The sequence below is a fragment of the Pseudorca crassidens genome, chromosome 7 (assembly GCF_039906515.1).
Source record: "Pseudorca crassidens isolate mPseCra1 chromosome 7, mPseCra1.hap1, whole genome shotgun sequence".
Taxonomy (NCBI): domain Eukaryota; kingdom Metazoa; phylum Chordata; class Mammalia; order Artiodactyla; family Delphinidae; genus Pseudorca; species Pseudorca crassidens.
Window position 1 is genome coordinate 67,880,621 of NC_090302.1, and position 25,161 is coordinate 67,905,781.

The 25,161-nt window shown below is 43.8% G+C and overlaps 1 protein-coding gene across 3 annotated transcripts in view; it reads left to right on the plus strand.

Annotated features, from left to right (window-relative positions):
- The window catches only part of ADAMTSL1 (ADAMTS like 1), a 470,685-nt gene that overhangs the window by 348,483 nt on the left and 97,041 nt on the right, over positions 1-25,161 (plus strand). For all 3 annotated transcript variants that reach the window (XM_067744472.1, XM_067744473.1, XM_067744474.1), the window contains 2 exons: positions 16,442-16,570; positions 24,907-25,086. In XM_067744472.1, coding sequence (XP_067600573.1) covers positions 16,442-16,570; positions 24,907-25,086 — 309 coding nt within the window. The remainder of the gene's footprint in view (positions 1-16,441; positions 16,571-24,906; positions 25,087-25,161) is intronic.

The following is a 25,161-nucleotide window of genomic DNA, read 5'->3' on the forward strand; positions in this document are numbered from 1 at the left end:
CGGGGAAGTTGTCCCTGGATCACGGGACCCTGGCAGTGGCGGGCTGCACAGGCTCCCAGGAGGGTAGGTGGGCATAGTGACCTGTGCTCGCACACAGGCTTCTTGGTGGCTACAGCAGTGGCCTTAGCGTCCCATGCCCGTCTCTGGGGTCAGCGCTGATAGCCGTGGCTCGCGCCTGTCTTTGGAGCTCCTTTAAGTGGTGCTCTTAATCCCCTCTCCTCGCGCACCAGGAAACAAAGAGGCAAGAAAAAGTCTCTTGTCTCTTCGGCAGCTCCAGACTTTTCCCGGACTCCCTCCCGGCTGGCCATGGCGCCCTAATCCCTTCAGGCTGTGTTCACACCGCCAACCCCAGTCCTCTCCCTGGGATCTAAGCTCCGAAGCCCGAGCCGCAGCTCCCAGCCACCGCCTGCCCCGGCGGGTGAGCAGACAAGCCCCTTGGGCTGGTGAGTGCTGGTCGGCACCGATCCTCTGTGCGGGAATCTCTCCGCTTGGCCCTCCGCACCCCTGTTGCTGCACTCTCCTCCATGGCTAGAAGCTTTCCCCCTCCGCCACCTGTAGTCTCCACCTGCGAAGGGGCTTCCTAGTGTGTGGACACCTGTCCTCCTTCACAGCTCCCTCTCACTGGTGCAGGTCCCTTCCCTATTCTTTTGTCTCGGTTTTTTTCTTTTTTCTTTTGCCGTAGCCAGGTACGTGGGGAGTTTCTTGCCTTTTGGGAGGTCTGAGGTCTTCTGCCAGCGTTCAGTAGGTGTTCTATAGGAGCAGTTCCACACCTAGTTGTATTTCTGATGTATCTGTGGGGAGGAAGGTGATCTCCGTGTCTTACTCTTCTGCCATCCTCGGGATCCCCCATAGATTTTGGATCGTCGTGTTTTCATTGTCATTTGTCTCTAGGTATTTTTTGATTTCTTCAGTGATCTCTTGGTTATTTAGTAACGTATTGTTTAGCCTCCATGTGTTCGTGTTTTCCTTATGTTTTTTTCCCTGTAATTCATTTCTAATCTCATAGCGTTGTGGTCAGAAAAGATGCTTGATATGATTTCGGTTTTCCTAAATTTACTGAGGTTTGATTTGTGACCCAAGATGTGATCTATCCTGGAGAATGTTCCATGCACACTTGAGAAGAAAGTGTAATCTGCTGTTTTTGGATGGAATGTCCTATAAATATCAATTAAATCTATCTGGTCTATTGTGTCATTTAAAGTTTCTGTTTCCTCATTTGTTTTCATTTTGGATGATCTGTCCATTGGTGTAAGTGAGGTGTTAAAGTCCCCCACTATTATTGTGTTACTGTCCATTTCCTCTTTTATAATTGTTAGCAGTTGCCTTATGTATTGAGGTGCTCCTATGTTGGGTGCATATATATTTATAATTGTTATATTTTCTTCTTGGATTGATCCCTTGATCATTATATAGTGTCCTTCTTTGCCTCTTGTAATAGTCTTTATTTTAAAGTCTATTTTATCTGATATGTGTATTGCTACTCCAGCTTTCTTTTGATTTCCATTTGCATGGAATATCTTTTTCCATCCCCTCACTTTCAGTCTGTATGTGTGCCTAGGTCTGAAGTGGGTCTCTTGTAGACAGCATATATATGGGTCTTGTTTTTGTATCCATTCAGCAAGCCTGTGTCTTTTGGTTGGAGCATTTTATCCATTCATGTTTAAGGTAGTTATCGATATGTATGTTCCTATGACCATTTTCTTAATTGTTTTGGGTTTGTTTTTGTAGGTCCTTTTCTTCTCTTGTGTTTCCCACTTAGAGAAGTTCCTTTAGCATTTGTTGTAGAGCTGGTTTGGTGGTGCTGAATTCTCTTAGCTTTTGCTTGGCTGTAAAGCTTTTGATTTCTCCATGGAATCTCAATGAGATCCTTGCCAGATAGAGTAATCTTGGTTGTAGTTTCTTCCCTTTCATCACTTTAAGTATATCATGCCACTCCCTCTGGATTGTAGAGTTTCTGCTGAGAAATCAGCTGTTAACCTTATGGGAGTTCCCTTGTATGTTATTTGTTGTTTTTCCCTTGCTGCTTTCAATAAATTTTCTTTGTCTTTAATTTTTGCCAATTTGATTACTATGTGTCTTGGCATGTTTCTCCTTGGGTTTATCCTGCCTGGGACTCTCTGCACTTCCCGGACTTGGGTGGCTATTTCCTTTCCCATGTTAGGGAAGTTTTCAACTATAATCTCTTCAAATATTTTCTCAGGTCCTTTCTCTCTCTCTTCTCCTTCTGGGACCCCTATAATGCAAATGTTGGTGTGTTTAATGTTGTCCCAGGGGTCTCTTAGGCTGTCTTCATTTCTTTTCATTCCTTTTTCTTTATTCTGTTCTGCAGCAGTGAATTCCACCATTCTGTCTTCCAGGTCACTTATCTGTTCTTCTGCCTCAGTTATTCTGCTATTGATTCCTTCTAGGGTATTTTTCATTTCAGTTATTGTATTGTTTGTCTCTGTTTGTTTGTTCTTTAATTCTTCTAAGTCTTTGTTAAACATTTCTTGCATCTTCTCGATCTTTGCCTCCATTCTTTTTCTGAGGTCCTGGATCATCTTCACTATCATTTTTCTGAATTCTTTTTCTGGAAGGTTGCCTGTCTCCACTTCATTTAACTGTTTTTCTGGGGTTTTATCTTGTGTCTTCATCTGGTACATAGCTCTCTGCCTTTTCATCTTGTTTATCTTTCTGTGAATGTGGTTTTTGTTCCACAGGCTTCAGGATTGTAGTTCTTCTTGCTTCTGCTGTCTGCCCTCTGGTGGATGAGGCTAACTAAGAGGCTTGTGCAAGTTTCCTGATGGGAGGGACTGGTGGTGGGTAGAGCTGACTGTTGCTCTGGTGGGCAGAGCTCAGTAAAAGTTGAATCCGCTTGGGTGGGGCTGGGTACCCTCCCTGTTGGTTGTTTGGCCTGAGGCAACCCAAGACTGGAGCCTACCTGGGCTCTTTGGTGGGGCTAATGACAGACCCTGGGAGGGCTCATGCCAGTCAGTACTTCCCAGAACTTCTGCTGCCAGTGTCCTGGTCCCCACAGTGAGCCACAGCCACCCACCCCTGCCTCTGTAGGAGACCCTCCAACACTAGCAGGCAGGTCTGATTCAGTCTCCCCTGGGGTCACTGCTCCTTCTCCTGCGTCCCGCTGCACACACTACTTTGTGTGTGCTCTCCAAGGGTGGATTCTCTGTTTCCCCCAGTCCTGTTGAAGTCCTGCAATCAAATCCCACTTGCCTTCAAAGTCTGATTCTCTAGGAATTCCTCCTCGCGTTGCCAGACCCCCAGGTTGGGAAGCCTGACGTGGGGCTCATAACCTTCACTCCAGTGGGTGGACTTCTGTGGTATAAGTGTTCTCCAGTCTGTGAGTCACCCACCCATCAGTTATGGGATTTGATTGTACTGTGATTGCCCCCATCCTACCGTCTCATTGTGGCTTCTCCTTTGTCTTTGGATGTGGGGTACCTTTTTTGGTGAGTTCCAGTGTCTTCCTGTCGATGCTTGTCCAGCAGCTAGTTGTGATTCTGGTGTTCTCACAAGAGGGAGTGAGAGCATGTCCTTCTACTCCGCCATCTTGGTTCCTCCAGCAGCCATGTCTTCTTTATCCATTCCTCTGTTGATGGACATTTAGGTTGCTTCCGTGTTTTGGCTATTGAAAATAATGCTGCACTGAGCATTGGGGTGCATGTATCTTTTCAAATTATGGTTTTCTCCCGATACATGCCCAGGAGTGGGATTGCTGGATCATATGGTAGTTCTGTTTTTAGTTTTTTAGGAACCTCCATATTGTTCTCTGTAGCAGCTATACCAATTTACATTCCCACCAGCTTGTAGGAAGATTTCCTTTTCTCTACACCCTCTCCAGCATTTAGTGTTTGTAGACTTTTTGATGATGACCATTCTGACTGGTGTGAGGTGATACCTCATTGTAGTTTTGATTTGAATTTTTGTGATAATTAGTGATGTTGAGCATCTTCTCATAAGCTTTTGGGCCGTTTCTATGTGTTCTTTGGAAAAATGTCTATTTATATCTTCTACCCATTTTTTGATGGGGTTATTTTTTTTGATATAGAGCTGCATGAGCTGTTTGTATATTTTAGAGATTAATCACTTGTCGGTTGCATCATTTGCAGATATTGATTTTTTCCCCATTCTCGGTTGTCTTTTCATTTTGTTTATGGTTTCCTTTGCTCTGCAAAAGCTTTTAAGTTTAATTAGGTCCCATTTGTTTATTTTTGCTTTTATTTTTATTACTTTAGAAGGTGAATCCAAAAAGACATTTCTCCTTTTTTGTCTCTTGTAACAGTCTTTATTTTAAAGTCTATTTTGCCTGGTATGAGTATTGCTACTCCTGCTTTCATTTGATTTCCGTTTGCATGGAATAACTTTTTCCATTCCCTCACTTTCAGTCTGTATGTGTCCCTAGATCTGAAGTGGCTCTCTTGTAGACAACACGTATGTGGATATTGTTTTTGTAACCATTCGGCCAGTCTGTGTCTTTCGGTTGGAACATTTAATCCATCTACATTTAAGGTAATTATCAATATGTATGTTCATATTGCCATCATGGTAATTGTTTTGGTTTTGTTTTTGCAGGTCTTTTTTCTTCCCTTCCTCTTTGGTTCTCTTCTCTTGTGATTTGGTGACTATCTTTAGTGTTTTATTTGGATTGTTTTTCTCTTTTTTCTGTGTATCTATTGTAGATTTTTGGTTTGTGTCTACCATGAGGTTTTGATATAGCAGTCTATATTTATACAAGATTGTTTTAAGTTACTGGTCTCTTAATTTAAAACGCATTTCCAATATCCTGTGTTTGTACTTTCCTCTTCTCACAATTGCTGGTTCTGATATCATATTTGTGTGTAAATGATTTCCTACCTCTACTGTATATTTGCCTTTACTGGTGAGCTTTCCCCTTCATAATTTTCTTGTTTCTAGTTGTGTCCTTTTCTTTTCTGCTTAGAGAAGTTCCTTTAGCATTTGTTGTAAAGCTGGTCTGGTGGTCCTGAGTTCTCTTAGCTTTTGCTTGTCTGTTATGCATTTCATTTCTCCATCGAATCTGAATAAGATCCTTGCAGGGTAGAATACTCTTGGTTGTAGGTTCTCCCCTTTCATCACTTTAAATATATGGTGCCACTCCTTTCTGGCCTGCAGAATTTCTACTGAAAAATCAGCTGATGTCCTTATGGGGATTCCCTTGTATGTTATTTGTTGCTTTTCCCTTGTTGCTTTTAATATTTTCTCTGTCTTTAATTTTTGTTAGTTTGGTTAATATGTGTCTTGGTGTGTTCCTCCTTGGGTTTATCTTGTGTGGGATTCTCTGTTCTTCCCGGACTTGAGTGTTTCCTTTCCCATGTTAGGGAAGTTTTCGTCTGTAATCTCTTCAAATATTTTCTCAGGCCCTTTCTCTGTCTTCTCTTTTTGGGACCACTATAATGTGAACATTGTTGCATTTAGTGTTGTGTCTGTGTGTCTGAGACTGTCCTTATTTCTTTCATTCTTTTTTCTTTATTCTGTTCCATGGCAGTGATTTCCACCCCTCTGTCTTCCAGGTCACTTATTTGTTCTGCCTCATTTATTCTGCTATTGATTCCTTCTATTGTACTTTTCATTTCAGTCATTGTATTGTTCATCTCTGTTTGTTTATTCTTTAAGTCTTCTAGCTCTTTGCTGAACATATCTTGTATCTTCTCAGTCTGTGCCTCCATTCATTTCCCAAGATCTTGGATCATCTTTACTGTCATAACTCTGAATGCTTTTTCAGGTAGATTGCCTATCTCCACTTCACTTAGTTGTTCTTCTGGGTTTGTATCTGGTTCTTTCGTCCGGACCATATTTCTCTGCCATCTCATTTTGTCTAACTTCATGCTTTTGTGGTCTCCTTTTTGCAGGCTGCAGGGTTGTAGTTCCTCTTGCTTCTGTTTTCTGGCCCCTGGTAGGTGAGATTTGTCCAGGGGCTTATGCAGGCTTCCTGGTGGGAGGGACGGGTGCCTACCCACTGGTGGGTGGAGCTGGGTCTTGTCCCTCTGGTGGGCAGGGTTGCGTCAAGGGGTGTGTTTAGAGGTGGCTCTGGCTCAGGACAACTTTAGGCACCCTGTCTGCTGATGGTTGGGGCTGTGTTCCCACCTTGTTGGTTGCTTGGCCTAAGGCATCCCAGCACTGGAGCCTGCAGGCTGTTGGGTGGGGCCAGATCTCAGTGCCAAAATGGTGACCTCCAGGAGAGCTCACACCAATGAATATTCACTGGGCCCTCCACCACCAGTGTCTTTGCCCCCACAGTGAGGCACAGCCGACCTCTGCCTCCCCAGGTGACCCTCCAAGACCCCCGGTAGGTTTAACCCAGGCTCCTATGGAGTCACTGCTTTGTGCTGGGTCCCAGTGCACGTGAAATCTTACGTGTGCCCTCCAAGAGTGGAGTCTGTCTTTCCCCCTCTCCTGTGGAGCTCCTGCAGTCAAGCCCCACTGGCCTTCAAAGCCAAATGCTTTAAGGCTCTTCCTCCTGATGCCATACCCTCAGGCTGGGGAGCTTGATGTGGAGCTCAGAACTCTCACTCATGGGGGAGAACCTCTGCAATGTAATTATTTTCCATTTTGTGGGTTGCCTCCCCCACCCCAGCATATGGGATTTGATGATATCATGAAAGTGCCCCTCCTACCATCTCTTTGTGGCTTCAACTTTGTCTTTGGATGTAAAATATCTTTTTTGGTAGGTTCCAGTCTTTTTTGTCAGTGGTTGTTCAGCAGTTAGTTGTGATTTTGGTGTTTTCGTGAGAGAGGGTGAGCTCAATTCCTTCTACTCCGCCATCTTGTCCAGAATTGAGGGGCCACTTTTAGTTTGGATGCTTGGTGCCTCTTTCTTCAGCATGTGCTGGCTGTTATCCCCTTGATATGGGGCATACAGGTGCAGCCACCTGTGCGCGCTCAGATGGTGGGGGCGGCGATCAGTGCCCACTCATGGGTCTCCTGCCACTGGCAGCCCGCACACCCCTGGGACAGCTGGGGTAGCTGTTGGCACCTGCTCCTGGGTCTGTTGGCAGTGGCAGCAGCGGCAGTGATTACCATCTGCTCGTAGCCCATGTGCTCTTCCCGGATGGCATGGGCAGAGATTGGCACCTGCTCGTGGGTGTCAGAGTGGTGGCAGCAGCTCAAGCACTCCTTGGACAAGGGCCAGCACTTGGCACTTACTTGTGGGTCTCATAGTGGCAGCAGTGCCCCGCACACTCCTGGGACAGCAGAGGCAGCACTTGGCACCTGCTCGCGGGTCTTGTAGCAGCAGCAGCAGCAGTGCACACACTCCTGGAACTCTTAGCGGTGGTGGCGGCCCATGCCCGCCTCTGGAGCCCAAGATAGCAATAGCATCTCATGCCTGCCCCCAGACGTCATGTCGGCTGTGTCCTGTTGCCTGAGAGTGTGCACAGAGAAAGAAGCTCCTATGGTGGTCCCGCTCCTTTCCTCCTGTGCCCCCTCAACAATGGTGCCTTGCCTCTCTGGTGGGCCAAGCCTTCTTCCAAGTATGCCCTCAGTTGCCACATTCCAGCCTCTTCAGGCTGTCTTGGTGCAGCCAACCCCAGTCCTCTCCCTGAATCTGACCTCCAAAGCCCAAACTCCAGCATCCAGCACCCCCTGCACCAGTGGACAAGCGTCTGAGACTGGGGAGCGCAGGGCGGTGTTACCGACCATCTGTGCAGGTCACTGTTTTGCCTACCTCAAACCAGCTGCTGCGCTGTCCTCTGAGGCTCCAAAGCTCCCCCTCCATCCAGGCTGATCTTCCCACTAGTGAGGCGACTTCCCAGGGTGCAGGAACCTTTTTTCCTTCACAGCTTCCTCCCTGGGGTGCAAGTCCCGTCCCAATTCCTTTCTCTCTTTTTCTTTTTTCTTTTGTCCTACCCGGTTACATGGAGGTTTTCTTGCCCTTTCGGAAGTCTGAGGTCTTCTGCCAGTGTTCAGTAGATGTTCTGTGTGAGTCGTTCCACGTGTAGTTGTATTTTTGATGTACTTGTTGGGGTCGGTGAGCTCCATGTCCTTCTCCCCTGCCATCTTGATCCCCCCCTCCCATTTTTATTTTTTTATTGAAGTATAGTTGATTTGCAATATTTTCGGTGTACTGCAAAGTGATTCAGTTATACATATATACATAGGTATGTATTCTTTTTCAGAGTCTCTTCCATTATAAGTTATTACAAGGTACTGAATGTAGTTCCCTATGCTATACAGTAGATCCTTGTTATTTTTGATGACTAAGAATCGTAGAGAACCATTTTCAAATGCCATTTGTGACTCATAATGTTAGAAGAGTTGAAAGAAGACCCATTTGATTCATTCATTCAGTGTGTCAATAAATATTAATTAAACATGGATTAATTAGCATCTGTACTAATTTGGCGCTTTTTTCTGTTTGCCTGTCTCACAAACAAAACCATAAATATATGACGGTTACAATATGATAGATTTTTTCTCACTCACCTAATGTCTAAAACAAATTATCACACAAGAGGTTTTTTGTGGTTTGGGTCAAGAAGTGGTACACTTGACTTCTGCTCCCATTCCGTTTGCTACAGTTCACTGTCTTGCCCACCCCTAACGGCAGAGAGGCTGGTAAATGACCTGACTGTGTGCCTAGGAAGAAGAAAAGTATTTGGTTGGTAGCAGATCCAGCTCTGCCATCGCTTCTAAAATGGAAGGCATTGTGCTGTTGAAAACGAAGCTGCTGTTAGTGGAGGCCTAGACTTCGGCCCTGAGAAAAAGTTACTTACAGTGCTCTCTGTTCTTGGCTGCGCTCAAAAAACAAGCCTTCATCTCCTCTGGCTCCTCTCTCCATCTCCATCTCCTTTATACTGGGCCAAAGATATTTTTCAAGCACCTATGTTCAGATTTTTTCCCATTGGGTTTTGATTTTACCCAGAGTCACACATGAGCGAAAGAGGTGTGAGCCAGAGCCCAGGCTGTGCACAGGAATGTATTTCCAAGATTTGCTCCTAGGGCTGCTCATCTGTCCCTGCCTGGCTCTCCAGCTACTGGTCCTTCCAGGTCAGGACAGTGCCTGTTTGGTTGAAGGCCTCTGCTCTAAAGGCAACACAAGATGGCGCTCCTCCACATCAGTGCATATTGACATGCAAGTGTTAGTGGACCTTAGGTTCCCCCCTTGTACCAGGGCTCCCCTTGCTTACCACTGAGGCTCTGGATCCCCTGTTCCATATCGCTTGAACAGGAGCCGTAATCCAAAAGCTCAAGGGTATGATGAGGTCAAAAGCTCAAGGGTATGATGAGGTCTAAAGCTCAAGGGTATGATGAGGTCTAAAGGAAATGAACAATAAATCATTCTCTTAATGCTTTCTTTTCTGTGTCTGACTCTGTTGAAGAGACTTGATTCCTTATATTGGGCCTGATAAATTGAAAAGCTTGCCTTTGTTTCTATTTCCTTGTTCTTCTTATATATATGCAGATATAAAACTAAGCATAATCTCCTTTGATGTATAGCTCTCATGCGACTATAACACCAATTTACAGATTCAATGAAAGAGTAATCTGTAAACCCTATCAATTTCCAGAAATCAACACGAATGTAATCTGCTAGCTGATGCTGACCCACAGAGATGACATGGTGGACATGGGCCTGATGTCTGAGGCTCTGCCCACACTGCAGAGGCTCTGTGATCATGGCTCAGCCTCTCTTTTTTTTGTTTTGCCTATTGTGAGAAGCTTTTTGGTCAGGCATGCCGTGACCTTTCTTAGCATTCTCTTAGCACAAGTACATAATTTATCACTTCACTCCCTCTCTGCATCTCTATTTTTTTTCTTCTTAGCTGATTTCCATAATTAAAATAATACTAGCTAATGGGATTATAATCAAGCATAAACATAGGCGTGGCATCACACAGCAGTACTCACCTCACTAGGTGACTATCTAGGTGATCTAAAGTGGACTTAAATTATTTTTGTTTTGTTTTTTAGTTGACCATTAAAATAAGAATTCCAACCTGAAATTTTCTTTTTTTTTTTTTAAATTTTATTGAAGTATAGTTGATTTACAATGTTGTGTTAGTTTCAGGTGTACAGCGAAGTGACTCAGTTATACATATACATATATCCATTCTTTTTCAGATTCTTTTCCCATATAGGTTATTACAGAATATTGAGTAGAGTTCCCTGTGCTATACAGGAGCCCCTTATTAGTTATCTATTTTATATATAGTAATTTGTATATGTTAATCCCAGTCTCCAAATTTATTATTTCCCCCCCATGTTTCCCCTTTGGTATCCTTAAGTTTGATTTCCAGATCTGTGAGTCTGTTTCTGTTTTGTAAATAAGTTCATTTGTATCATTTTTTTAGATTCCATATATAAGTGATGTAAATGATATTTGTCTTTCTCTGACTTACTTCCCCTAATAAAACAATCTTTAAGTCCATACATGTTGCTGCAAATGGCATTATGTCATTCTTTTTTACAGCTGAGTGATATTCCATTTTATATATGTACACATCTTTTTTATCCATTCCTCTGTCGATAGACATTTAGGTTGCTTCCATGTCTTGGCTAGTGTAAATAGTGCTGCAGTGAACGTTGGAGTACATGTGTCCAACCTGAAATTTTCTAATATTGAACTAATGGGCTCTCAAAAAAACCTCAACTCTTACCAGGACTCAAGAAAAACTAACACAGTGTAATTCACTGATTATCAAACCTGGATGAATGTCAGAATCACCTCAGAACTTGTTCAAAATAGAGATTAGAGCTTCCATCCCACCACCTGAGATTCAGGTTTAGTAGGTCTAGGAGTGCAACTCAATAATATGTACAAGCTTTTTCTAATAGATGTAAGAGGGTCAGTTGATTAAGGACACTGTTTTCAATATAAACTCCTATTAATTGTAGATACTTGGGTAACTCTGCTTTGTCTTAACAATGGATTATGAAGGTAATGAGAACGCATAAGTAGCCCGTGCTAACAACAGCGCCTCTAGTGACAGGACGAAAGGTCGTTACTTTTCAGCAAAAGCTCAGTATAATTAATTAAGGGCTGGATTTAATTCAGTGACATTTGAATTTTATAGCTATACACCTGCAGCTATAAAACCACCTTTATTATTAAAATTCCTATAGGAAAAATAACTTGGTAATTGTGAGTCTGAAACTGGTCCCTAACTTGCTTTCTCCCCATTGGCACAGTTGTTTTTATTACACACAGTGAGGCAACTATTATATATAGCAGGACAGATTATGTTTTTTAACAAGTGCCCTGGGGGTTCTGAGGCAGATAGTCCACAGACAAGGATTTGAGATCTTCAGTTACAAGCACTGGACTTGAGGTTGAAGTTCTGGGGTCTACTTCAGTCCTACTACTTGCTTGCTCTCTGGCCTTGGACAAACCATTGGGCCTTTCTGAGCCTAAGTTCCTCATCTATATAAAAGATGGAAATTCTTTACCTGATTCTCAGGGTTGTTATGACAACAAAAACAAATTCAGATAATGTGCATAGTACACCATATGCACACATATATTCATTTATGAGATATTTATTGAGGACCTACTATATGCCGGGACTGAGTGGTAGGAACAAAGAAGAGAACAAGAGGGATGTGATCCCTGATTTTATGGAAGTTACATGGTGAGGGGTGGGAGGCAGAAAACACACAAATAAGGTAAAATTTGATAGTTCTAGTGCTTAGGGAGAAAATAAAATTGGCATTGAACTACGTAATGACTGGTAAGGGAGGGAAGGCATGTATGCTTTAGGTGATATTTGTGTGGAGACGTGAATGACCAGAAGAAGATAACTGTGCAGAAGTCTTCGGGTGGAGGATATCAGGGAAAGGGAACAGCTGGGACAAACGTGCTGATGTTCTGAAAGGAGGGACCGAAGGGCAGTGTGGCTGCAACAACAGTGATTGACTGGAAGTGTGGCCTCAGGGAGGTAGAGGGGAGGGTAAACATCTGGGCCTGAACACGTAGGGGATGGTTGGGCATGAAAAGGAGCTTGAAATTTCGCTCTAACTGCACTGAAAAAGCGCTAGATAATTTAAGCAGAGGACTTGTGTGATCTGCTGCATGTGGTGGGAGCAAGGAGACCAGTTAGGCTGTGGAACAGTCCACCCAGAGAACATGGCGGCATCTGATTATAGCAACGGAGGGACTGGTTAGATTTAGGGTGTAGTTGACGTGCGAGCCGCGAGCTTCTTAGGGTCAGGAGGTCAGGTAAATATACTCGTATTAATTGTGTCATTCCCGCTGCACTCTCTTGTTACCACCCTGCATTATAGTACGAAATCACTTACCTTCACATCAGGTCATACATAATCTCAAACACGCTGAATATAGGTGAGATAAGGAGAAGGAGCCCAGTCAAAACAGATAGACAGCCTGTGCCTATATCCAGAGGTGAACTCCTCAGAACCTTCCTCAAGCTTCTGTCCCTAAACATAGTGATAGTTCTAATGAGCTAATAACTCATGCCTAGAAGGCAATTAAAGGGGAGAGGAAAAGAAAGAAGGACAGCTTCTGATAGGACGCTGTGTGACGGTGCAAGCGGGAAGAAAGGATGAATAGATGACGGAGAAAACAAAAAGTATGAAAAGCAGGTGTGAAACTCCAAAGGGCATGGGCGAATTATGGTTTTCTTCATAGTTAATGAAGGCACAGAAGAGTGAATGCCATTGTCCTGCCTATAAAATGGTTGAAACAAAATTAAATCCATTTGGCTTACAACAAATTAAGCTTTGGGTGTATGAAAATGATCTCATGTGGACCCTTATTACCCCAAGGTGCTCAGTAAATGAATCTTTTCATTGTATTTTGTGGTCATGTACATGAAGTGCTGTATTTTTATCCCCAGCTGATAAAGGCCTATTAAAGTGTAATGTACACAGAACTTCCACTTATGGAAAGATGCCATAGATGTATTTTTTCCTTATTCCTCCTGGTAAATGCAACTAAAATCCTGCCATTGTATATAAAACAAACATAAGACTGAAAAGGAGAGAGGAGAAAACAGACTGGCTAGGGACCTTGGGTACTGAGGAATGACACAGTTGTGACTTCATTGGGTTTTCTGGGCTGTTTGTTTGTTTACCTCATAAAGCCCAAACTTGGAACTGAAGAAGGCGGCTGCCAGGAAATGCCACAGAAACAGAAAAAAATGTCCCAGCTTAAGCCTGCTTCCTCTACCGAAAGGATCAGGAAAGGGGCAACCAAGCAGGACAGAAAACTAGAAAATGCTGCTCTACTCCAAACACCACCCACACCAGCAAAGCCTGAATGGGAAGACTGGACTTCTCGTCAGACTGAAACATGGTTCCCCAACACTCCCATGGACGTGGCGTCAGAGAAGATGGATTTTATCTCCACAGGGTCACAATGTGGAGACCACGTGGGGATCCTAGACTTCTACCCTCATCCTGGAGTGTCCCTCTTCCTCTTCCCGCTGGGGTGGTGGTAGAGAAATCCTCCTGGAGAGTTAGGACTTTCACTCATCACTGGCGGTAACAAGGCTTCTCCCACGGCAGGGTCAGTGGAGAGCAGCGGGGGGCAACAGAAACTCTACCCAGGCCCAGCAGTTAAGAGGAGCCCCCCACGTGGGTCACAAAGGAAGCCAGGTGGAGAACCTGGACTTCTTCCACTGGGTAGTAACCAGGTGGCATCTCCCTGCTCCCCAACCTGAGTGGTTTCAGAGAACAGCAGCTAAAACAGATTTAAATAAGGTCCAGAGTTGTATAACATGATATGAAAATGTCCAGGTTTCAACCGAAAAATCACTCATCATACTAAAAACCTACTATTAACACTTTCATTCAAAGTAGTGATGGAAGTTCTATCCAGTGAAATAATCCAAGGAAAGGAAATAAAATGCATATAGATCAAAAGGAGGGAATAAAACTGTTCGCAGAAGAAATGATCGCCTACTTAGAAAATACCAAGGAATCTACAAAAAAAAAAGTTCTAGAACTAATATATAAGTTTAGCAAGGTCACACGCTATACAAAACAACTGTTTCTGTATACTAGCAATGAACACATGAACACTGAAATTGAAAATACAATATCATTTACCATCCCTTAAAAAAAGTAATAATTGGGTATAAATCTAACAAATTATGTCCAGGACTTGTACACTGGAAGCTACAAAACTCTGATGAAAGAAAGTAAAGGAGATCTAAATAAATAGACATACAGTGTTCATGGATTGGAAGACTCAACACAGTAAAGATGTCAATTATCTCTAAATTGATATACATGTTTGTATATTTCCTATCCGAATCCCAGCAAAATTTTATAGTTGTAGACAAGACTATTCTAACATTTATGTAGAAAGGCAAAGAAACTAGCATAGCAAAGAATAATAAAGTGGAAGAATCAGACTCAAGAATCAATTTTAAGATTAATTATATAACTACAATAATTAAGACTGTGTGGTATTGATAGAGAGATAGACACATAAATCAGTGGAACAGAAACAAGAACACAGAAGTAGAGCCACAAAAATATACTCAGCTGATGCTGACAAACACAAAAGCAATTCCGTGGAAGAAAGAGAGCTTGTTCAATGAATGGTGGCGGAGCAATTGGACATCCATAGGCAAAAAACAAATAAACTTTGACCTAAGTCTCACGCCTGATACGAAAATTAACTCAAAATATATCACAGACTTAAATGTAAAATGTAAAACTAGGAACCTTTTAGGAAAAAAATAGGAAAAAATTTTTAGGATCTTGGTCTAGGTAAATAGATCTTACACTTAACATTAAAAGCATGATTCATGAAAGAAAAACTCGATAAATTGGACTTCATCAAAGTTAAAAACTTTTGCTCTGTGGAAGATCCTGTTAAGAAGATAGGGGAGGGCTTCCATGGTGGCACATGGGCTTCCCTGGTGGCACAGTGGATAAGAATCTGCCTGCCAATGCAGGGGACACAGGTTCGATGCCTGGTCCAGGAAGATCCCACATGCCCAGAGCAACTAAGCCCGTGCACCACAACTACTGAAGCCCACGCACCTAGAGCCTGTGCTCTGCAACAAGAGAAGCCACCGCAATGAGAAGCCCACACACCGCAACGAAGAGTAGCCCCGGCTCGCCGTAGCTAGAAAAAGCCCGTGCACAGCAACGAAGACCCAATGCAGCCAAAAATAAATAAATTCTTTTAAAAAAAATTTTTAAAGAAGGTAGGGGAAAAAATCTATAGACTGGGAGAAATTTATTACAAACCACATATCTGACAAATGACTTACATCTAGAATGTAAAGAGCTCTCAGAACTCAGTAGTAAAAAATAATCCAATTATAAAATGCTAAAGGACATGAAGAGACATTTCATCAAAGATATAAAGATGAAAAATAAGCACATGAAAAGATGTTCAATATCATTAGCCATTGGGGAAATGCAAATTTTTAAAAAGCCACAATGAGATATCAATACACACCTATCAGAAAGGCTAAAATTAAAACTAATGATAACGTCAAATGCTAACGAGGATGCAGAGAAACTAAATTACTCATACATTACTGGTGGGAATGTGAAATGATACAGCCACTCTGGAAAACAGTTCAGTGGTTCCTTAAAAATCTACTGTATGACCTAATAATTACACTCCTGGGCATTTATCCCATAGAAAATGAAGACAAATGTTCACACAAAAACTTGTACAGGAATGTATATAGATGCTTTATTTGAATAACCAAAATGTGGAAACAACCCAGATGTCCTTCAACATGTGCATGGCTGAACATACTTGGTACGTCCATACCGTGGAATACTACTCAGCAATAAAAGGGAGCAAACTATTGATACATGCCACCACGGTACCATGTGAGACCTGGAAGAATCTCCAGAGAATTATTCTGAGTGAAAAAAAGCCCATCAAAAAAAGTTACATACCGTATGATTCCATTTATATAACATTCTTGAAATGCCAAAATTATAAGAAATGGAGAACAGATTAATGGTTGCCAAAGGCTTAAGGCAGGGCTGGGGGCAGCATAAGGGATCCTTGCAGTGATGGAAATGTTGTTCTGTAGCTTAACTTCGTCAATGTCAGTGTTCTAGTCATGACATTGTACTCTAGTTTTGTAAGGTATTGCCGTTGGGGGAAACTGGGTAGAGAGTACGCAGGATTGCTCTGTGTTATTTCTTATAACTGCATGTGAATCTACAACTATCTCAAAATAAAAATTTAAGCCCATAAAAATCGAATGTATTGGATCATTTGTTTAATGATAAGATGCACAAATCATCCCAACTTGTTGGATACCATGCTCTCTCCTCAGATTCTTTTTGTGACAATTCTACGGTAGCTAGACAGGTAGGTGTGTGGACGGATGGTTCTTATAGTATACAGGTAGAGTTTTTTCAAAGGAAAACACGGTCAGTGGAAAAAGCCTGGGTATGTCCCTTGTTCATTGTTGGTCATCTCGTGTTTCAAGGGAATACCCAAAGCCACCATCTAATAAAATGTCACGCTCCTTCTCACTCTCAGGAAAGCCACTAGTGAAAACATCCCGAGGGACTGTGTTCAACACGGAGGAACCCGCCATCACAGTTGATGTAGGAGGCACCGTCAAAACAGTTGGAGGCGTGAATGTGACTATTAACTGCCAAGTTGCAGGTGAGAAATGCATTCATATGTTAATTCATTTGTTCAAGTATTAATGGAGCCCTGTGCTAGGTTGGGGGCTGAAAAGATAAGTACAAATTCTACTCTCAGGGATTTGGGGCTAGTAGGAAAACTGAAGCATGAACCTCAGTCACTCTGAAAGTGGAAAGTGCTGCCGGAAGTTGAGAGGAGGAAAACTGGGACAGATGAAGGGAGAAGAGGTGGTTTTTATATCCGTCTTGCATACTGGTAGAATGTGAGCATGCAAAGATGGGGGCAGAGGGTGTTCCAGGGTGATGACAGAGTGTGAGAAAATTCATGGAAGCAGGGAAGCTGCAGGACTTCAGGGGAACAGCGTGTGCTTTGGTCTGGCCGGAGCCCAGAGTACATAGATAGGGTGGTGGGGCTTAAACTTTAGTAATGTGGGTTGCACCTGTGCCGTGGGAGACTTTGATGAGGAGTTCAGACAAAGGCAGATTGAAAGTGACATTAAGGGGCCATGCAGTGCACAAAATGGATTGAAGAAAAGAAATACAGGGACAGAGTCCAGTTAAGAAGCCATCATAGTAGGGCTTCCCTGGTGGTGGAGTGGTTAAGAATCCGCCTGCCAATGCAGGGGACACGGGTTCGAGCCCCAGTCTAGGAAGATCCCACATGCCGCGGAGCAACTAAGCCCGTGCGCCACAGCTACTGAGCCCGTGTGCCACAACTACTGAAGCCCGTGCGCCTAGAGCCCGTGCTCTGCAGCAAGAGAAGCCACCGCAATGAGAAGCCCGTGCACCGCAACGAAGAGTAGCCCCCGCTTGCCGCAACTAGAGAAAACCCGTGCACAGCAACTAGAGAAGACCCAACACAGCCAAAATAAATAAATAAATAAATAAATTTATATCCAGAAAAAAAAAGAAGCCATCACAGTAGTTTAGAGCAGAGGTGTTGGGGCCTGAACTCAGGGCAGTGGTGGTGGAAAGCTCGGGAGTGGATGGCAGGGGTAAGATCAACAGGAACCTGGAGCTTACTCACTTCAGAAGTGGGTAGGAGTCATTAATGAAAACAGCCAATGCTGTTAGGAGTGTGATAATAGACATTGCCCTTGGGTAGGCCTTGCAAACTCAGAGGCCTAAAGGGACCAGAAAGTCACAGGAAAGTGGAGGAGTAGTGGACCAGAGGAGGTTGTAGTATGCTCTTCATAAAGGCGTCTACTGTCAATTAAAAAATAAAAAACACCCACATAGACTGGAACAAAGCTCAGCTACCAATTCTCCCCTCCTGTGAACTGCTAGCCTGTCTACCCCAAGGGTTTTCACACCCACAGTGCAAAGAAAAAATGGATGGCTCTTGTGCCCAGCCACAGTCCCCTGATTGCTGTCCTCATCAGATATATCTTCCTGCGGCACCCAAACCACGGTTCCCCAGTCATACCCTGTCTGCAAAAAGGACAGGCATTGGCACCCCCTGCTCTGGGGGTTTCTTCATCTTAGATCTCAGCCCCAGCATTGGAAGATTTACCTCCACTTGTGATTTATAAGGCCAGAGAGAACCCATTTTAAAAGAAGTAGGGGGAGAATCTTCATCTAGAGCATGTTGTTTCCAAAGAACAGCCAGGTCTGGTTTTTCTCTGAAATGTTCTGGTAGCTCCAGGAACCCAAAAGTATAAATCTCTCTCTGTCATCATGCATTAGCTTCTTCTTGGTAAAGCTTCCCTTGGCCTGTGCATCCAACCTCATTAGCGAAAGCTTCTGGAACTAAATCCCTTCAGGCCCTATTAGGGCAGAATCTCTGACAGGGCTTCCCATGAATGAGTTGCCCCTCTATACACAGCCTGGTGGTAGAGGCAGGGTCCTTTGTGCAGGACCATCACTCCTCACGTGATCACTAGGAACATGGGCCTTGGAGACGGAACACCAACTGGAGATATGATGGACCATGTTGGGTCTCCTCCTGAGCACTGGGATTGGTAGGACTAAAAAAATGGGAAGCAAAGGGCAGCAAAGCAAGGAATTGGGCATTTGAGGGAGACTGAGAGAACCAGAATCCAGGTGGAGGAGTATGTATCATGGGGAACCCAAGACAGTCAAACCAGCTTTGGTCAACTCTTCCATGCCACCTAAGGCCATGTCTCCCGACTTCATCCAGAGACTCACTCTTGGTAACCTGATGGTGAAATCCTAGGTTGTTAGGTCCAGTTTTTGCCTGGCTATGTACATTACGTTCTTTGCTTTTATGTTTATTCATAGGGCCATTTGTATTAATCATGGTTAACTAAAATAAATGTGTGTCTCTGCCATTATGCCTTTCGTTAAGTAAGATTTTTATTCAATGTAGATGGGAAAGAGCCTGCTTTTGATTAAACTGTTGGTCTGTGAATTTACTGGACAAAGAAATCATTCTTGAGCTGAGTCTCCAGTCAAAATGCTGACAGCTATAATGCTAAATGGCAGAAAGAACTAGTTTTACTTTGATACTACAAGTAGCTTTTATGGCTCTCTTGTGACATAATTTTAATGGCTATATAATAGTGTATTTTAAAAATATTACATAATTTACCTAGAATAACTCATGTCCTTACATGTTTGAGTTGTTAGCAGTTTTTCATTAAATAACTTTTTGCATACATATGTTTTCAACATGTAAAATTCAGCCTCACAAATTCTTCCCAACTCTTAAGCATAAAAAGCATTAAGCAATGAGTATGATGAGGCTTTTTCTTGAAAAGTGATCCAGTCCCTTAATACCACTCCCAAACTGGTTCTCTATTTAAGAAAATTCAGAAAACTGAGTAGGAGATAAAGGGTTGGAGGAGGAGGGAGTGTTTCAGTCATGGGGAACAGGATGTACCTGAGGTAGAAAGAGTGTGTTGCATCTGAAGGAGTGAAATGTGGCCGGTGTGTCTGTAGGATGGAGAAAGCAGTGTGACATGTGGCTGGGAGGTGGGGAATAGGCAAGGGCTAGATCTTATATGCTTTCCTAGATTATGGTACAGTTTGGAGCAAGGGTAGCTTTTGCAGACTTAGGATATAAAATTGTGAGGACTGGTCATGTAGAAATAACTAGTTGAGGAGTCAATGATAGGCAGTGTATTAACTAGGGAAGGCTAGACTCTGGTAACAAGTAGATTCCCAAATGTGTAATGACTCAAACACAATAGAAGTTTATTACTGCCTACCTAGGAGTCCAAAGAGTGGTCCTGGTCAGCTGGAAGGGATCTGCCCCCCACAGTCCTTCAGCATCACAGAACACTGGTGGCTATGTTATCTTGAATACATGCCTTCCAAGGTCTCCCCAGAGGTCCTCTCTATCCTGTCAACCAGAAGAGGGGAAAAACAAAGTGTAGACGATGGTTGAGAAGATTTTAAGGGTGACACCTAGAAGTAGCACACATTACTACTCCTCACATTCCTTCTTAGTCACATGGCTACTCACAGCTACAAGGGCTGCTGGGAAATATAGCCAGGCTGGGTACCCAGGAAAAAGAAGAAACAGCTATCAGTGTCTGCCACAGTCAGTGTGAAGAAATGTGGAAGGCTGAAAACCTTTCCAGACTTACATGGTTCTTTAGAATAATTGCCAAGGCTGACATTTAAGCTACTGTATCCTTTCCTTGTCTTGTACCAAACCATCAAAGAAACTTCTAGAACTTATCATGTCAAGGTGTACCTTTCAGTGGATGCCCCACCTCAAGATGTTGACAAGTCACCATGGTGCAAGCAGCCTTCCAAGTGTAACAAGTGGTCTAGTTAACAAGAATATCCTGTCTGGGATTTAAAAAAAGATGATTATACATCACCCTACCTGGCAGCTCAGTGGAGATTAAAGACGCTAATCCTCATAATCATATCAAGTTACATCCCATTATGACTACACTCATTTACTGATCCTTTCAAGCAGCAGGGAGAGCACTGTGTTATTGATAAGATATGCCACAAAGGGGAAAAAGTAAAGGCAGGTCCTTTTCCTTCCTTTTTTAGACACAAATCATACCAGGGAGTCCAGAGTGTGGAGCCTATCCAACTAACTTGTCAACAGCATAGCTTTGGACTTTGTTCTGTGGTGTATATTTTTTGTCATTCTTCAGACATTTCTTTCTGTAGAATGTGCTGTCACATCTACAGGCTTGGGAAAAAAAAAAACCTTCCACAACCTGACTAAGCTTCTCACCAAGAAGAGCACTAGCAAAGCCAGCACAAATGGATTCTAGAAAGTTCTCTCTTAACAATAATCTTGGTATTACAATTACAGCAGAAAGGTTAATCCCAAAAGTAGGAAATATTTAAGGATTTGATACCAGAAATAATAGTGCAGCAATTCATACCTTTTCTAAGGAAGCAGCCTGGTATAATGGCAGGCGGTGTCATGTACTTGTTAGGAAGGGGATCCCTAGCATTAAACGTATCTGAGTTTGGATCTCCACCTGCCATTTGTAGGTCACTGATGGACCATGAGGTAGAGAGGAGGTACAGGGACTCTGTCCCCATGTAATCATTCAGGAATCCAAACTAATGTCATTTTAGGCAGATTTCATAATCTCTTCAGGTCCCAATTTCCTCATCAGTAAAATGGAGTTAATAACAATGCTTCGTAGGACCTTTGTGAAAAATGAGTGATTATGTTTATTAAATGTTTGGCTGATAGCAAATAGTAAATGTTCTTTCTCCATCTAATATCTTCAGGATATTTTTGTATAGCTCCTGACCTTGGTGCATTCCCAATGTCTAGGTATTCTAAACATCATTGTTAGGTACGTGTATCTGGTACCTTTTCCAGGGACTCTGGCATATATGAGGGTTGGTGATATTTTCTGAAGCATCATTGTCATCTCTTGAGAGAAAAAGAAAAAAGAGATCTCTGGTGCATCGTTTATTTTTCTTCTCCCCTTGTTCCAACTTTGTTTGTAATATGTCAGAACCAGTCATGGCAGGACTGGCTGTCATTCCGAAGTATCTTTTTGGTGTCGTTCTCTGCTTAAGGCGCATGATCGCAGGCAGGAATCCCCCAAAATGTGACACCAGCGACTCCATCTCCATGGGCAAATTCTTGATGCAGGTCCGTGTTTGAGGAAGTCTAAGAGAGGTTTGCTAATCTGTGTATTAAAGAATGATTCCTACATCATTTGGCTTCCCTCGGCACTGCTGTCACTTCTGTGGTCCCGGTTTTACAGAGACTGGAGGTCACTTCCTTCTACCCTTCGTTATCCTGAACATGTCCATTTCTCCCATGAACTCCCCTGCTCTCAACTGAGGAATTCAGCCCTTTTAGCCAAGACTCTGTTTTGTCCTGTTAAACAGACTTGCTTTCAAAGGGGCATGAGGCCAAGAGTGATGAAGTGATGAAGGAAGAAGCTTACCACCCACTTCCTGGAGACATGAGAAATGGTTCCATCCCTGGGTCATCTCTCTCTCCCTCCTCCTCTTCTTGCTCACCATCCGTGTCTCCCCTCTGGCTGCCGTACAGTCACATAAGCCCTGACCAGTGAATGACACATAGGGGAGCAGCAAGTCTTGCTGCAGGAGCTGACCGTGTAAACACAGTGTTGGCTCTGAAGACACTCATGCCACGGCCCATGGACACTGTCATGGAGAGAGCGCACCCCCCCGACCATTCACTTAGTCACCACGCTTTTGCTGGTGGAACTGACAGCCCATTAGTCTGGTTCTCTTACCCTGCCTCCTCGCTCTAGAACAGCCTCAGTTCCTATCAGGGATTTTGTGCTTACTGCCCACAGCCCTCCTCCAAGGAAGGTGCCAGTGACAAGTGCTACGTGTAATCAGTTCATGGTGAGGGAAAGTGGGTGAATACTTGCAAAAGATGGTTTGTAGGACCTCATTTTGCCTTGCACTTTCTAGGAGAGAAATAACTGGAAGGGTTTTCTTCAACTTACTTTTCAGAGGCTTTCTCCTGAGTGCCATGGAATTTTTGTTTTCCCCAACATGAAGATGGAGCTCAGGGACCAAAGTCTAAGCTGGCATGGCTGGGCATCATGATGCTCTTGCTCTCCCTAGTGGTGCTGCAATGAAAAATCATCTCTTCTGCCTCTCACCTGCATCTTTTCTCCAGGTGTATTTAGAGATAGTGCCAGCCTGGCCCCTCTCATGCACCTGAGCCTTAAGTTTCACAGTGTGTGCCCCTCCCTGATGGGTCAGGGCTGCAGTATCCAAGTCTCCACCCCTTTCAGCAGCCTTGCCTCCTTTCTCCGGCCAGCGTGCCAGTCCCTAGTGACTCACATTGAATTATGGGTAATCTGAACAACAACAAAAGAGAGAGGACCAGAGAGTCTCTCTCCTGTTCCCCATTAACAGGGAGAAAAGCCCTACAGATTGGCCAAACACTTGGGCCACACACCTTAGGCCACCATTCCACCACTGGAAACTCCACCTGAGGCAGCAGGCCAGCAAGGACACCAGTGAATTCACACAAGGTAGCTCATTGTTAGTGAGGGAACATATGAGACCACCCTTCCATCCCACCCCACTTCCTGACACTGGGAGTTCAGGAACAGCAAGTGCTCAAGGGGTCATAATGAGGGCTGGTGAGCTGGCTGTTACAAAGTAGACTGTGGGTAAATTTTATTCATCAAGGACAAACAACAGGTACACAGGCAACTCCTTGAAGGTGTCTTCATTTTCAACAGTAGGCTGCCCATGAAGGGTAAGGCTGCATTTGCCCCAAGGGCAAAGCCCATCCCCAACTCAGGGAAAGCACAGGACTAAAGCTCTGGCTCTGACTGTTCCTGGCTTTGACCCTATTTACCTGGATCTGACATTCTAAACCTGCCCTGGATACATGTCCAAGAGTTTTATGAGCACGTTGTGAGCTGAGTCAGCAGGCTAGACGGTGCAAGGGACGGAGCTTTCTACTCCCTGGAGACTGGGAATTAATGCCACACACTTTCTGTCTCTCAGCTCACTCAGAACTTGGCCTCCTATGCAGACCATCTCAGAAGGCTTGTCCTGAGCTGGGGCCTGCTTACCAGCATGTGACCCACAGGGAAACTTCCTCAGGAATTAAAGCCATTCTTTTGTCTTAGTCTACTCAGGCTGCTATAACAAAATGCCATACATTGGGTGGCTTAAACAGCAGAAGTTTATTTCTCATGGCTCTGGAGGCTGGCAATTCCAAGATCAAGGTGCCAGCCCATTCAGTTCCTGACCAGGACTCTCTTCCTGGCTTGCAAACAGCTATGTCTTGCTGTATCCTCACAGCAAGATGAAGAGAGAGAAAGAGAAGGTCTCTTCTTATAAGGGCACTAATCCCATCACAAGAGCCACCCCCCTCATCACAATCTCATCTAAACCTAACAATCTCCAAAGGCCTCACCTCCTAACACCATCACACGGATGGTAGTTAGGACTTCAACATATGAATTTACAAAGGACACAAACATTTAGTCCATAACACTCCTAGAGGATAGAGCCTGACTTCCAAAGACTGGAACCCCATCCCAATTCAGATGTGCATACTCTCCCCAGCTCTCTCTCACAACAATAACTTAGATTGAGGAGAGAGCAGAACACTTTCTTTTTGTCTTTCTTTTTCTGTGGTGATACTGATAGTCCAATCTTTTCTTGTTCTAAGAAAATACTTAGGCTTCAAAAAATACAGGCTTGTTTTCTACATGGAGTGTCAACTCTGGTAAGGATCTAGCAGCTTTCATTTGTCTGGTTCATGAATATATCAACATTTTGTAGCTTTTAACTTTCTACTGAGATAAAATATTTATACAGAAAAGTGCTCATATCATAAAGGTCCCAAGCCCACCAAACCAGCCCCCAAGTCAAAAAACAGAGGATTACTAGCAACCAAGCTCCTGTCCCCACTCTCAGTCACAGCCCCTCCCAGTCCATCCCAGTCTCAGAGGAACCCCCCACTCTGACTGCTGACAACAGAGTACTGATGTTACCAATTTTTGTTTTCTACTTTCAGAAACAACATCATACTGTGTACTGTGTGTGCTCTTTCATGCCTGGTTTTTCTTATTTAACGTTAGGTTTGTTTCATGTAGTTGTCAGTCATTCATTTGCACTGGTGTATACATTCGGTTCTGAGGTGTTTTCTCCAAAGAATTTGGGTTCACTCCTTCCACCCTGGCAAGTGCCCTTTTCTCAGCTGCCTCCTTCCTCTTCTTGAACCGGCCTCTCTCTTCCTGCCTCATCAGTGTAAGGTTTAAAAGGCAAAAGATCTCAAGACAGCTGAGAGGTCAGAAGCATTATTTAGTTTGGCTGAAGGGGAGTAGAAGACGCCCAGGCACATGCTTCCTGCAGAGCAGCCCTGGGCGGGGCCCTGGCAAGAGGCTATAAATGCCTCCAGGGTCACCTGAATGTGTTGGCTGATGAGTTTATTTTTTTTCCTCCTAGGTGTGCCTGAAGCCGAAGTCACTTGGTTCAGGAATAAAAGCAAACTGGGTGCCCCTCACCATCTGCACGAGGGCTCCTTGCTGCTTACAGCCGTGTCCTCCTCGGATCAGGGCCTGTACTCCTGCAGGGCGGCCAATCTGCACGGGGAGCTGATTGAGAACACCCAGCTACTGATCCTAGGTAAACACCTCGAGGCCGGCTGCCCCCTGTGGACCCCACTGGGGGTGACTGTCTAACCCACCCTCTACCTCCTCC